Source organism: Echiichthys vipera, assembly GCF_963691815.1.
Source record: "Echiichthys vipera genome assembly, chromosome: 9".
In the NCBI taxonomy this organism is placed as follows: Eukaryota; Metazoa; Chordata; class Actinopteri; order Perciformes; family Trachinidae; genus Echiichthys; species Echiichthys vipera.
The window spans coordinates 589,186-604,208 of NC_139834.1; the positions used below are offsets into that span (position 1 = coordinate 589,186).

Here is a 15,023-nt window from a genome sequence, read left to right on the forward strand (position 1 = left end):
GTGTCCTCTAGGAGCATAAACGTGTGTTAAAGTGACCTCTAGGAGCATAAACGTGTGTTAAAGTGTCCTCTAGGAGCATAAACGTGTGTTAAAGTGACCTCTAGGAGCATAAACGTGTGTTAAAGTGTCCTCTAGGAGCATAAACGTGAGTTTAAGTGTCCTCTTCAGTGACGAGGACGCCCTATATGTGCACATTTGTAAGAATTGTGCACCTTTGATGGGCTGTCCTCCGTAGGTGACGTTGAGGTTGTATTTGCCGGCCTCGTACGGGATGTACTCCACGCTGCAGCTGCCGTCTTTGTTATCAGTGCAGGACATTTTGGCCTCTGACGGACCCTCCATCGCCAGACCCAGACCCCCGGTGCCGGCTCCTCTGCAGAGGGAAGAGGACGGACGTTTAAAACACGAGCAGGAAACACGGCAGGGACATTTGTGGACGTTCTGTCTCACGTACCGAGTCTCCACTGTGAACTTGTTGGGCTTGTTGGTGATGCCACCCTTCAGGCCCGGACCGTGCACACGAACACGAGCCGGATCACAGCCTTCAGTGACGCCGACACGGAACGGACTCTTCGGCACCGGAGAGCCGTCATAGCAAACCTCCACGCTATGAGGTCCTGAGCCACACACACACACACACACACACACACACACACACACACACACACACACACACACACACACACACACACACACACACACACACACACACACACACACACACACACACACACACACACACACACACACACACACACACACACACACACACACACACACACACACACACACACACACACACACACACACACACACACACACACACACACACACACACACACACACACACACACACACACACACACACACACACACACACACACACACACACACACACACACACACACACACACACACACACACACACACACACACACACACACACACAATATCACACTTCAAACTCATCCAACAGCTGTTCTGAAAGTCCCGCACACGTCGTTGCGTTTGAACTCACCCTCCTCGTAGGGAGTGTACTCCACGTTGTAGGTTCCATCTCCGAGGTCGGCGATCAGGGCGTCCGTGCGGCTGCCCGACGGGTTGCTGATGAGGGTTTTGATGTGGTCCCCTCCGGTTTGTGTGAGAGCACGAGCGTCCACGGTGAAGTCTGTGGTCGCCTCACGGAAAATACCTGAAAACACAGGACGGGGACATTCAGCACGTTGGGGACATGTGACATGTCTGCAGGTTTAGGTCACATCCAGGTGCAGGTCATTTCACCTTTGCCCTCCACTCCGGGTCCGAACACACGGACCCCACTGGCGTCGACCGCAGGCTCCACGCTGAGCCGAGCGGGGAAGTTGGGCACGTCCTGGCCGCCGTAGCGGATGGTGAGCGTGTAGGAGCCGGGGTAGAGAGGGATGTAGGTGATGGTGTAGGTGCCGTCTCCGTTGTCCTGGATGTGAACCTCCGCCTCGGTGCCGCTGTCCGAGATGATCTCGATGGTCAGCTCAGCCGGGCCGGCGTTGGTACAGTCCACGATGAACTCCCCCTTCTCCCCGACTTTGGCGCGCTCCAAACCTGGGCCGGAGCAGCGCACCTGAGAGGAGAGACGGGACGGACACACACGAGCAGTGACTACGAGTGCAGTGTGTTCAGAACTCAGCTGCCACGGTTTGAACCCACACACGGCAGCACATCACTCCCACTCTCCAACAGCTCCACAAGTCACGCATCGCCTACAAGCTCCTCCTGCTCACCTGCAGATCTCTCCCTGGACTCTCACCACTAGTTTACATTTTACTCAGTGTGTGTTAGAGTCCGTGTGGCTAACCTTGGACGGGTCTGAGACCGGGTACGCTGTGGGGCTGAAGGGGGACCCAGGGATCGGGGCCCCGTCGTAGGTCAGCTCCACCTGGTACGGCCCCGCCTCACGGGGGATGAACTTCACCTGACTGGTCTCTGGGCTCAGCCCGGGCTCGACCTGGAACCAGAAACATGAACAGGATGTTACCGATAAAGAAACCATGTATTCACTCCATGTATGCTTCATGTTAGAGAGCACTCCCACTGTTCCTCCGTACCGTGCCCCAGCACGTGTCACGGCTAAAGTCTGGTTCCTTTGACCAGTGTGAATGCAACCGTACCACGTCTAGGAGCGGCACGCTTGCCGTCCACGGCCCGTTTGGGAGAGGTGGGCTTTAGTAAAGCACGTTTGCACGTGTACGAGCACGAGCGTGTGCACGTGTACGAGCACGAGGCCTACGGCGGTTCTGAGGTCATTTCCTGTGCGCCTGTTGGGACGTAGAAAAAAGAAGGAGGGACCATGCGCGGACATTTCAAACAATGGCGGTGAAAGGTTCACGTTGGTGTGATGCGGAGGTGGAGTGTTTACTGCAGATTTGGTCGATGAAAAGATTAAAAAACAGTCGACAAGACGCACAAAAACTCCGAGGTCTACGGAAAGATCTGGAAACAAAGCCACGCATCGCCATGACGTCATCAATGCGTGTGACGTGTTACGCCGTGATGACGTATAGGCAGCAAGAAGCATTCTCCGAGGCCCAGGTAGTGTGAGTACAAACGGGCCTGGAGGGGGGGACAAGGACCCTAAAGCACGGGGCACGGTACGGAGGCACAGTGGGAGGGCGCCCTGAGAGCGTGTTCTCAGAGTGTACGACATTTATAACTTGAAAACAACATAAAAAAAGGCGTTTCTGAGAATAACAGTAAATCCTGGGACTCACCTTGCTGGTCACTGGTTTCCCTGAGGGGGCGGTGACCTTGGCGGCGACCTTGCCCTGACCCCCAGCACCCTTGGATTTGACGGTCACTTCCTGGTCTTTGCCTACAGTCATCTCTACAACGACACAGAGCAGAGAGAGCGCGGGCTGACATCCCACTGGAAAAGGACTATTCCACATATGCAATTGTGAAAAAATTGAATTTCCCCTTGCGGATAAATCAAAGTAATTCTTCTTCTTTTTTAGCTTGGACATCACTGAACTGACTGTGTGTGTGTGTGTGTGTGTGTATAAGTCCTGTATTGTGTCTCACTGATTTTTTAATACATGATATAAAGTCAAAAAGAAATACAGAGGATTCATCTCGAGTCCATCCTGAATAAATAGATTCTAATAATTCTGAGTATTCCTAAAATACATTTACGTGTTTCTTCTTGACTTGGCAGAAATTGTCTTTTTCATGCAAACCAAAGAAACGCTAAAGGTCGAGAGTTACAGATAATTATGACCCGGACAGAATGAAAGTAAAGACTGGGCAGAAGAGAAACGCTGCAGCTCAGGTTCTGTACTGGAGTCATAAATGAGGAAGTACGCACTGTCGCCCAGGCCCGTGACGTTGATCTTGCTCAGGTCCAGTGTCGGTGCCACGGCAACGCTGAAGGGGCTCTTGGGAATGTGGTCTCCACCGTAGGTCACAGCGACTCCCAGAGGACCCTGGGGCAGGAGGGGGGGGGGGGGGGGGGGGGCATGGATGTGAACGGTCAGATCATGAAGGATCCAGAGCACGGGGAACACAGAAAGTGAATTCCCAAAATGTCGAACTACTCCTTTAATGAGTCAGATTACAAAATCAGTACCACGTTCATTAACTTTGGAGCCTGGAGCAGCTTAGCTTAGCTTAGCTTAGCATAGGATAAAGAAGAGAAACGGGGAGGAACAGCTAGCTACAACTCTAAAGCTTCAATAATGAACACATTATTTCATTTCTTTAAACTGTTCACAAACCTACATGCCTAAAAAAGAGACCAACACCTGTGGAAACTAACTAACTCCCAGCAAAAGGGGTTAGGTTTGGGTGCAGGTACGTGCAATTTGTTAGCTTAGCTAGGTTAGCCATTTCTCCCCATTTCCAGTTTTCCTTAAAATCCAAGATGGCTGCTCCGTGCATTAAAGTGTAATTCCAGTGTAAAACCATCCCAGCGTCTTTTTCTGCACTTTAACTCTCAATAATCATGGAGACAGTTTTTATTAAGGTAGAAATCCAGGAGAGATGCTAACAGCCGGGCGTGGCTAACAGTGGTTAGCTCAGGGCAGCACGGTGAAAGCACCAATGGGCTCCTTCCACTGTAATGGACTTTACTATGAGAGGAGCTGGTGCAGGGGCCAGTAGGTAAGTCTTTAAAACACTCTTTAATAAACTCTGGCTTCACTAACTACGCTGATGACGCTTTGTTGTGTGTGTAGGGACTCTTCTCATGCTGCTGCAGAGGTTTGCTGTTATTTTCAGCAGCATTAGTGGTTAAAAAAGACCTTTGAATGCCTTCACCGTGCTGCCCCGAGCTAACCACTGTTAGCCACGTCCGCCTGTTAGCATCTCTCCTGGATTTCTACCTTAATAAAAACTGTCTCCATGGTTACTGATGATTAAAGTGCAGAAAAAGACCCTGGAGGAGGATTTGACACTGGAGTTACGTTTTAACAGCAGTGAAAACTAAAGGAATATAATGTTTAATTGCATTTCTTTCTTGTTTGTGACTCATTAAATTAGTCGGACACGTCACTGCCCATCTTCATCCATCTCTGGACACCTTGTCGATGTGTTGCTCATGCGTAAAACACTGTGTGGTGCGTTGTTATCAACTGAGAACACAGACATGGGATGGATGGATGCAGCATGGTCGTGTGTGTGAGTGCGTCCTCCATCTTACCTGCTGCACAGGTGTGTACTTCACAGTGTGTGTGTTGTCGTGGTTGTTGATGATCTCAAAGTCCTTGACAGCCTCGCCTTTGGTCGGGCCGCTGAAGTTGCAGTCCAGGTTTGCCTTTCCTGCTCCTTTAGTGCTCACAGTGAAGTGAGTGGGTTTGTTCAACTCAACGCCTGAGGAGAGAGCGAGGATTAACTCGGGGTCAGGGACCAAAGGTCATAAAAGGTCACAACGGTTTTATATTCATTTCCATTTCCGTCCAGAACTAAACGAGGTAGTTGAGACGGGCTACGACCACAGGAGCTCAACAGGAAATGGAGTTAAAGTGCATCTGCGTTCTCACCGCTGCGGCTGAGTCCCGGTCCCTCGGCCTTGACTTTGCTGGCATCATGAGACGCGTCCACTTTGATCCTGATGGGCGTCATTGGAATGGCCTGAAACACAAACGCACACGTGAAGAGAATGTCCCTGACCCCGCACAGGTACCGTGCACCCTGCTCTCGGTCCTGCTGCAGCTCACCTGGTCAGCGAACAGCACCATGATGGTGTAGCTGCCGGCTCCAGGGGGCGTGTACTTGACCGTGAAGGTGTCGTTGTCGTTCCTGATGATGTCAAAGTCGATGTCGGCCTCCGCGGGTCCCACCACCCCGGGGGCACACTTGATTCCTATGCTGATGTCACCTGAGGGCGGGAGACACACTAATGACTTCAGCTGATGCTCCACAGCCATTCAGTGCAGCCACTTCACCTCCATTAAGAGGAGGACATGAAAATTAACACACTATAGAGACAAGAAGGTCGGCCCAAGACTTGGCTCAGACTTCACTCTGGGGCAAAACTGACATATCATCATCCTTTAAAGTTGTTCAGGCAAACTTCTTAGCAAACAATCGCCTAAATAAAAGTCCACAAGACGCAGAGCAACGTTAGCATTCTCCTGGAGTCTGGTTTCTGGCCTCCTGATGAATAAAAGCCCAATATTTACTCGACTTTGAGCTCTTCACCAACTCCTGATGGAAACATCTGGCTGCCTAATGCTTCCTGCAGTTAGCTAGTTGCCGTTAGCTAGTTGCCGTTAGCTAGTTGCCGTTAGCTAGTTGCCGTTAGCTCGTTGCAGTTAGCTCGTTGCAGTTAGCTAGTTGCAGTTAGCTAGTTGCAGTTAGCTAGTTGCAGTTAGCTAGTTGCAAACTTTGTCTGTCTGTGCAATAAAAGGGCTCAGGAGCGATCGACAGTCGGACGTGCGACTGGCTGAAGACACTCTGACACAGTGACGGTGTCGGGAAAGTTCACTTTCTAAAAGAACTGGTTCAAAGTTCAGTTCACACATTTTAAAATGAACTAGTTCAGTTCTTAATTAAACTTTTAGTTCAGTAAACACTGATTCGTTTCATTGCCAGGGTCCAAACAGAAGCAAAGACAGTTCTAACTTTTAGCTGATGCTCTTTTTTGGACGCCCCTTAATGAAGTTCATCAAAGCTGAGATTTCCTCTTTACTCAAAGGCCGCAGGTCTCCGTCAGTAAAGTGCACCAGCAGGTTCGATGGAGCCGCTGCCGTTAATGGGGTTTGGGTCCAGATCTGTCTTGACTGTCTTTCTCATGTTTGATTTCCTTGCACAGACCTTAAAATGACGCGTGCTTCAGTTGAATGTGCTGTTTCAGGTTTGCTGTGGATGTGACTGAAGTGAGGATTTTCTTTTTGAAAGCCGACAGAGTTTGCACAGAAGTCTGAGGTTTTTCCCGTCCTCAGTGAACTTAATGATCACACGACGCCTCCTTGCTGTTGTTTGTATCGATGACTCATGCGGTGGTGTGACACTGGGGGCTGCTGTCATCAAATCGGGTTTTAGCCGCTCCATATTCAGGCTGTTTACGGTGCGTTTGAGCCGGGGTTTCACCTGAAGGCTCTGCAGAAATCTAAAAACTGAGAGAGTGTGTCGTTCACAGACACCAGAATGAACGCGTTCACAGTAACGTACATCAGGCAGAAGTACCGTACGTTCAGTTCACATTCGCCCAAAACATGAACGCGTTCACTCAACGATAGCTCATGAACGTGTTCAGGCACAACACTGGGGGTAGAATGAGAACTTCTGGGTCTGGGTCCGTGATGTAACGCGCTCTTCTTCTGGCCCAAAAAGACTTTTTCCCGTTGACTTACATTGGGAAAGAGAAATAAAGATTTCCGGTCGCACAGCCTCGATGAAATAACTCGTTTTACTACCAAATTTGATTTATTCAGTCCGATAACATCTGGAAAGTCTGAATAACCTCACAGTGAAATCATTTTATCCCTATGTGCTAAAACAGAAGTAGCCGACCTTTTTACAAAGGCTGAGCAACTTTTCCAAATGCACAGGGATCCATCTTGATCCATCAGAGCGTATTCTGCTTGAAACAGCCGTCTGGAACAATGAGAGCTAAATCTGCAGCCCAGAAAACCAAAACAAAAGAACTGCAGAGTTGATGCATCAGTATTATCTGTGATTTCTAACTATTGTACAAGCAATGTTGATTATTGCAGCGTTAAATACCTGCTGCAGAGCTTCTGTCAAAGCTGCTTTTATGCTTCATACAACATGAATTAAAACACCGTGCTGTGTGTTCTTGTGTGAAAGCTCTTTTGTAGCTTTACCTTGACCAGCCTCCGCGCAGTCCACAGTGAAGTACGTGGGCTCGAAGGCCTTGAGGCCGGTCTTGGCCACCCCAGGTCCCGACACCTTCACTTTGTTTGGATGACAGCCTGCTCCGATGTTCATCTGCGATCAAAAACACAAACGCTGAAGAGACTTTCCCGTGACTCTGTAGGAACCCTCTCTGAAGGCGTCTGCGTGCTCACCCTGAACGGACTCTCAGGGATGTTGACTCCTCCCCAGGAGACCATGGCGGTGTGTTTGACGGGTTTACGCGGGGTGTAGGTGCAGGCGTATGTGCCGTTGCCATTATCCTTAACCTGTACTTCCACAGGTGTGCCTTCTCCATCCTGTGCACATGTGGAAAACCAAAGAGTTAAACAAGACATGTGGAATAGATCTGTCAGAGCTGTTGAGAACATGAGGACAGAGGCGTTTGAGGACCAGGTGAAACACGCACCTGAGCCACAATCTTCAGAGGAGCTTTCCCTCCTTGCTTGGCATCGACTGTGAACTCCGTGGGCTTCCCAACCGCCAAACCACTGCTTTGAAGGCCCGGACCAGACGCCTTCACCTGGAAGAGAGCCAATCATGGAGCTTTAGGACCAAAGTCCCACATGTGAGGGGCTCTGGCGTGTCTCCCTGGGTGTGTGTGTGTGTGTGTGTGTGTGTGTGTGTGTGTACCTTGTCGGGGTAGAAGTCTTTGCCTGGGGCGTTGACGATCTCAGCCATGAAGGGGGAGTGCTGGATGTCTTCGCTGTTGCAGAGGACATGCACAGCATACTCGCCTGCCTCTGTGGGCCAGTAGCGCACGTCACAGGACCCATCGCCCTTGTCGTCACATTCGATCTTTGCCTGAGATGGACCTTCCACAGAGAAACCTGGGGACGGAAGAAAGCAGCAAGCTTAGAGGAGCGGTCAGTGAGGAACTGTGGGTAAACTCTGGATACTTACACCAACACATGCTTGTGTGTGTGTGTGTGTGTGTGTGTGTGTGTGTGTGTGTGTGTGTGTGTGAGTGATCTCGGCCGTCCCAGGAACACTCACCCAGTGTACCGACGTTGTCGCCAACAGCCTCCACCACAAAGTCGGCAGATTTGCCAACAATGCCACACTCCAGCCCCGGACCCCAGGCCCTCACCTTCTGCTGGCCGGCCTCCGCGCCGATCTTCACCTCAATGGGACTAAAAGCAGCAGAGAGCGATCAGCCGCAGCGACGCGTCAGTGAAGCACAGATGCAGTGTTTGTTTGTGTGTGTGTGTGTGTGTGTGTGTGTGTGTGTGAGTGTGTGTGTGTGTACCTGCGGGGGATGTGCTGCCCTCCCCAGGTGATGGTGATGGAGTATGTACCAGGGGTGGTGGGGTAATACTCAAAACCGTACGCACCGTCACCGAGATCTTTCCTTTTACACGGCTCCTCAAGACCCTCTGTAACACAGGGAGGCACGTTAGTATTTTTGTTTTTAACTTTTAACTTTACACAACTTCAGCTGATGGTGTCGTCCAGAACTCAACGAGGTAGTTGATCCTGAACCACCTCAACTGGCTCCTTTCAACGCAAAGGAGCAGCGGCTCTACTCCGAGTTCCTCACGGATGCTGAACTTCTCCCCCTCTCTCTAAGGGAGACTCCAGACCCCCTCCTGAGGAAACACACTTCACACGCTTGGACCTGGACCTGGTTCTTTGGGTCCTGACCTGGACCTGGTTCTTTGGGTCCTGACCTGGACCTGGTTCTGTGGGTCCTGACCTGGACCTGGTTCTTTGGGTCCTGACCTGGACCTAGTTCTGTGGGTCCTGACCTGGACCTGGTTCTTTGGGTCCTGACCTGGACCTGGTTCTTTGGGTCCTGACCTGGACCTGGTTCTGTGGGTCCTGACCTGGACCTGGTTCTTTGGGTCCTGACCTGGACCTGGTTCTTTGGGTCCTGACCTGGACCTGGTTCTTTGGGTCCTGACCTGGACCTGGTTCTGTGGGTCCTGACCTGGACCTGGTTCTTTGGGTCCTGACCTGGACCTAGTTCTGTGGGTCCTGACCTGGACCTGGTTCTTTGGGTCCTGACCTGGACCTGGTTCTTTGGGTCCTGACCTGGACCTGGTTCTGTGGGTCCTGACCTGGACCTGGTTCTTTGGGTCCTGACCCGGACCTGGTTCTCTGGGTCCTGACCTGGACCTGGTTCTGTGGGTCCTGACCTGGACCTGGTTCTTTGGGTCCTGACCTGGACCTGGTTCTTTGGGTCCTGACCTGGACCTGGTTCTGTGGGTCCTGACCTGGACCTGGTTCTTTGGGTCCTGACCCAGCTTTCAGGACCCCTCACTCGTGAACAAGATCCCGAGGTTCTTGAATTATTATATCAATCGTATTAAAGTGTTAAAGAGTTTTTCCTCATCTGAACTGAGGGGGAAGGACAGAGAACGCCCAGCGGCAACTCTCCGACGGGGTCGCCCCAATGTTCCCGGGTCACATCCGCCTCTGCCCCCGCGGATTTAATTCAGCGTTTTGTCGGAGTCAGTGGTTACGCTTAGGGGCGGGGATACATCGGCCTGTTTGCCGGACCAGGGAACAGACCAGGGAACTTAGGTACGCTCCTCTCCCACTATTATGAGTGCACCATCTGTAGTGCTGATCGACCCAAATGGATGTTTGTCATCAGCCTTTTCTGGGGCTGACATTTGGAGCAGATTATACTTTTGCTTCCTCAGTTTACATTAAAAAAAAACATTTATTGAACTTAAAAAGGCGTCTGCAGCGCCACGGAGCCATCTGTGGACGCCCGTCTGTGAAGAATGACGGGAAAAACTAGAGCTGAACGACATCGACCGATATGATACATGAAAAAACACAAATGCATCGGTCTATCACTAACTGGCTGTGCCCTGCATGTTTCCGTACACTCACAATATGAAGTATAAAGGCGGTAAAAGACGAACGTGATTTGAGACCCAGCATCTGCAGTTTGGTGTCTGCAGGCTACAGCCTGAGGATGGGACTCACAAGCGAATCAGTGGTTGAATGGGTTTAATGATCTACTTCCTAAAGGGATGTGTGGGTGTGTGTGTGTGTGTGTGCGTGTGCGTGTGCGTGTGCGTGTGCGTGTGCGTGTGTGTGTGTGTGTGTGTGTGCTAGCATAGACAGCATGGGTAGAAACTCACTGGGTCCCTTGATGAGGACTTTGAGCTCCCCGGTGCCGGCTCCTTTGGTGTAAACCTGGAAGTCGGCGGTCTCCTTCACCCTCAGGCCCTTCGGCTGCAGACCTCGACCCTTGGCTCTGCACAGGCTGGGGTTGCACGCTGCGGAGAGACGCACACAAAGACGGGGTGAGAGAGAAACAGACGCAGCTGATCTGACTGCAGCAGTTTGCATGAGTTCAGCGGTGAAACAAAAGAACTATTTCCAGCTGAACTGTCAGCTCTCAGTGCTCCTACCCTGAACGCGGCGTTCCTGTGCCACAGAAAGGGAAACAAGCCTTTATCCTGACACAGGAAGTCAAGTTTCATTCATATCTCTTTATTAAAAGTGCAGAAAACAGGAGTCACGGTTTGATGCCCTGCAGGAAGCCTCACAAGAACACATGCTCATGAACGGGGATCGACCCGGCGCTCCACGAGGACACAGTTCAGGGTTTCTGCTCTTTAAGAATCCACATCCTGAACCTTTGCAGGAGCTTTTATTGTGAAAGAGACACAGGAGAGAATCTGCTCACAGCTCGTCTCACTGACCCGCACAGTCATGGCACAGTGGGTGATGGGGACATTCCTCACGTCTGTTCTGTGACTCTTTAACTTTTCTCTGCTCGTGCTAAAGTCAAACTACATCTTAGCATTTAGCATTTAGCATTAGCATTAGCTGTTGACACTGTTAATAACATCTCACTTTAATGGATGAACTGCAGAACAGAACGGTGCAACAACGACGTTTTTAACAAACTGGCACCAAATTGTGTTTTTATTAGTGTCTTATTCACGAGTGATGAAGCGTTTGGACGACACAGCACACACACACACACACACACATCTATACGGACACACAGCTCACACACACATCCACACGGACACACAGCGCACACACACATCCACACGGACACACACACACACACACACATCCACGCATCGCACACACACATCCACACGAACACACAGCTCACCCACTCAGCACACACACACAGAGCACACACACACATCCACACGGACACACAGCGCACACACACACACACACACCTACACGAACACACAGCTCACCCACTCAGCACACACACACAGAGCACACACACACATCCACATGGACACACACACACATCCACACAGCACACATACACAGCGCACACACACAGTGGGTACCCAAGAGAGATCCCAGGAAACAGGAAATGACAGCAGAAGGAAGAGGCGGCTCCAGAGAGAGGACAGATGCCAGCGCGCCTCTATCAAAGAGAAGGAGAGGAGAGGACGCCACGTCCAGAACGGAGGCAGGAGAAAAGAGAGGACAGCATTAAACACAAGTGAGGACAACACTGCAGAAACAACACAAGGATGAAATCATCTCTGTGTTCTTTAAGAGTCACAGGAACCGTCACAGCATCTTCAGTTAATGTCATTTTGATGGTTTAAAGGGAAAGAATCAACATTAAAGCACAGAGAAACAAACACACTTCACACATAATGACACAGAGACCGTGTGTGACGGACACGTGCAGCTAAGGATCCAGTCTCACCCTCGCCCACGTTGATCATGAAGGGGCTCTTGCTGATCTGACCCCCGGCGAAGGTGACGTAGATGGTGTGCTGGCCCTCCTGGATGGGCTTGTAGGTGCAGCGGTAGCTACTGTTGCCCTTGTCCTCTATGGTACAGGGCACCGTGCTCTTCTTGCCGGCAGGGTCGATGATCATCACCTCCACCTCTCCGATGCCAGCACCTGGGAGAAGCAGGGGAGGGAGGAGGGGTTAAAGAGCAGGAACAGGACGAGGGGGAGACCGGGTGAAGGCTGCGTAGAAGTGTCTGGACTGGGACGCACTGGGTCGTAAACATTCATCTGTTCTGTTCTGCATCACTTTCCTGCAGCGGCTCCAATGATATTTGGTCGTAAAGTCGACTGAAGTAGCAGATTATCACAGGACATGGTTCAGATACGTTACGTCTTTACACCACACGGCCGTACCATGTGAGATCTGCAGATCTGCTTTTCACTAAACAGCCTGTACTGCACTGTGACGTCCATCACGTGTATTTCAATGATCTTTTACTTAGATTACCGTATTCTCCGCACTATAGGAGCACCTAAAAACCTTCAAATGTCTCAACAGTGCTCCTTATAATCCGGTGCTCCTTATATATGGACCAATATTGAGCCACAACAGGTCTCCAACTACGGTGAGCAGCCGCCGACTCTATTTTCCCCGTAGAAGAAGTAACGCGCGGTGCATGTTGAGATATACGACTGCGTGAAGCGTGCCGTTTCATTTCCATGTGTGTGTTTGTGAGAGAGCCCAAAATGGCTCCTGTTAAGAGACACGCTTACGACGCAGAGTTTACACTCAAGGCCATTAGTCACGCAGGAGAACACGGGAACAGAGCAGCAGCCAGAGAGTTGAACATGAACCAATCAATGGTGCGGAAGTGGAGGAAGCAACAAGACGACCTGCGCTGAGTAAAGAAGACTAAACAGAGTTTAGAGGGAACAGAGCGAGACGGCTGCAGCTGGAGGACAAACTCCAACAGTGGGTTGTTGAACAGAGAGCAGCAAGTAGAAGAGTCCGTACGATCACTGTTCCACTGAAGGCAACAGCGCTAGCACGCCAACTTAGCATCAATGAGTTTAGAGGCGGTTCTTAACGTCACCCCAGCCTCGACTGTTGCGTCTGTTCTATGCACCTTAAAATGTGTGGAAAATACGGTACTTGGCAGAAGCCTGGGTTTAAGTCTGACCTTCGACCCTTTGCTGCATATCCTCATCTCTATTTCCCACTTTCCTGTCCGTCTATCATCATCTAACAAAGGCAGTTCAGTTATAATGGAGTAGTGTGCCATACGTGGGTCTCATACGGGACAACCTATGAGGGAAAAAGGTGCTCTCCGGTGTTCTTCCTCAGCTTCGTGCGTCACTTTCTCTCAATGAAAACGACGTTCCCTTTAGCGCAGCTCCGTCTAATGGATGCAGAACGTAACCCAAGCCTCCACTGTAGCGTCTGTTCTCTGCTCCTTATAACGCGGTGCTCCTTATATATGAACAAAGTTTCAAAATAAGACGTTCACTGAAGGTGCGCCTGATAATGTGGTGCGTGTTGTTAAATTGTGGCGTGCAAATAAACTTGACATTTTATTCTGAAATACTCGACTGACCAGTTGTGTGACTTCCTGCCCCCTGCTTAGCGGCGCTCCAGCCAGAAAGTGAGACTAATACGAGTTAAAGGACACGTTTAAATGCAGACTTTCTGACCTGACGACACGCACGTGCGCCGTGTGTTTACCTGCTGTGTAGACGTCAAAGTAAGTGGCCTTGTTGGCGATGTTGCCCGCGGGCTCCAGACCCGGTCCCTGGGCCGTGGCCTTGCTGGAGTCGCCCTGAGCCATGCCGATCTCCACCTCGAAGGGGCTCTTGGAGATGTGCTGCCCTGCAAACAGCACCGTCACCTACACAGCAGAAGGGAGAGGAGAGGGGCCCTCAGGTCACGGGATCCAGTTTCTGTCTGCTTTAATGTCCCTGATGCAAAGAGCGACTTTAAATGTGCGACACTGTGTCGGATACATCAGAGTTATTATTATAATTACAGACACGTTCGTTTGTGAGCAGCGTTTTTGCTGCAGCTGTAAAAACTCAATCACATAAAAACATTTCTGCCTAAAACTGAAAAGTGCAGAGAGAAAAATGCATTTCAGGGAACAGCAAACCCCCCCCCCCCCCCCCCCCCGGCCCCTCAGAGGGTCCTGGAGGGTCCTGGAGGGTCCTGGAGGGTCCTGGAGGGTCCTGGAGGACCAGTCCCTTGCATGAACCCCAGCTCTCAGCTTACCTTGTGCAGGCCTGTGACTTTGGGGATGTAGTAGACGGAGTAGGTTCGGTTCTTATCGTTGTTGGCCGTCACTTTACCCTGGAGGGTTAAATACAGTAAACACACGTTAGACCAGAATAACTTTAAAAAAAAGGACCAAACACCCGAGCGTGAGCGGCGTCCCACCTCCTCTCTGTGTCCAGCAGGGTCCTCCACGTACACCAGCACCTCCCCCATTCCTGCGCTGATGGTCTCCACGGTGAACAGAGCCTTCTTCATCACAACGTTACCGACCGGTTCGACCCCTTCAGAGAGGACAGGGCATTCAGACAGACTCAGACTCTAGACTCTAACACATACGGACAAACTCAGCAGGATGACATGTGGACAGACGTGTGTGAGAGTGAGGCTGTGGAGGTTTTGTTTGCTCTGGCTGCAGGAACCAGGATTTTGCCCTCCTGCACACCAGGGATCTGAACCTGCGTCTGGAGGGCGTGATGAGTGGGTGTGTGTTGTCCTGTGCTGTTGTCGATGTGATGCATGAGATGTCCTTGAGCCCTGACAGTGTGTGTGTGTGTGTGTGTGTGTGTGTGTGTGTGTGTAGGGGGAGATTCATTCGGCAGCTGTGTTTGTGACACGTGTTAAAGAAGCAGGTGGAACAATCCTCTGACTCAACAGCACCAGGAGGAGGAGACGGGTCCGTTACGTTCACGGGCGTCCTGCGGTCTGTGACGGCTCCTGTGCTGA

General features: G+C 51.0%; 1 protein-coding gene across 4 annotated transcripts in view; it reads right to left on the reverse strand.

The window, feature by feature from the left end:
- The window catches only part of flna (filamin A, alpha (actin binding protein 280)), a 70,154-nt gene that overhangs the window by 18,821 nt on the left and 36,310 nt on the right, over positions 1-15,023 (reverse strand). For all 4 annotated transcript variants that reach the window (XM_083919762.1, XM_083919760.1, XM_083919761.1 and 1 more), the window contains exons 6-26: positions 14,463-14,581; positions 14,298-14,375; positions 13,758-13,920; positions 12,005-12,205; positions 10,449-10,586; positions 8,600-8,726; positions 8,347-8,483; positions 7,984-8,180; positions 7,760-7,873; positions 7,506-7,649; positions 7,302-7,425; positions 5,190-5,350; positions 5,013-5,103; positions 4,673-4,842; positions 3,341-3,458; positions 2,748-2,860; positions 1,835-1,984; positions 1,282-1,600; positions 1,019-1,192; positions 455-617; positions 213-373 (exon numbers count right to left, since the gene is read on the reverse strand). In XM_083919762.1, coding sequence (XP_083775888.1) covers positions 213-373; positions 455-617; positions 1,019-1,192; positions 1,282-1,600; positions 1,835-1,984; positions 2,748-2,860; positions 3,341-3,458; positions 4,673-4,842; positions 5,013-5,103; positions 5,190-5,350; positions 7,302-7,425; positions 7,506-7,649; positions 7,760-7,873; positions 7,984-8,180; positions 8,347-8,483; positions 8,600-8,726; positions 10,449-10,586; positions 12,005-12,205; positions 13,758-13,920; positions 14,298-14,375; positions 14,463-14,581 — 3,162 coding nt within the window. The remainder of the gene's footprint in view (positions 1-212; positions 374-454; positions 618-1,018; positions 1,193-1,281; positions 1,601-1,834; positions 1,985-2,747; positions 2,861-3,340; positions 3,459-4,672; positions 4,843-5,012; positions 5,104-5,189; positions 5,351-7,301; positions 7,426-7,505; positions 7,650-7,759; positions 7,874-7,983; positions 8,181-8,346; positions 8,484-8,599; positions 8,727-10,448; positions 10,587-12,004; positions 12,206-13,757; positions 13,921-14,297; positions 14,376-14,462; positions 14,582-15,023) is intronic.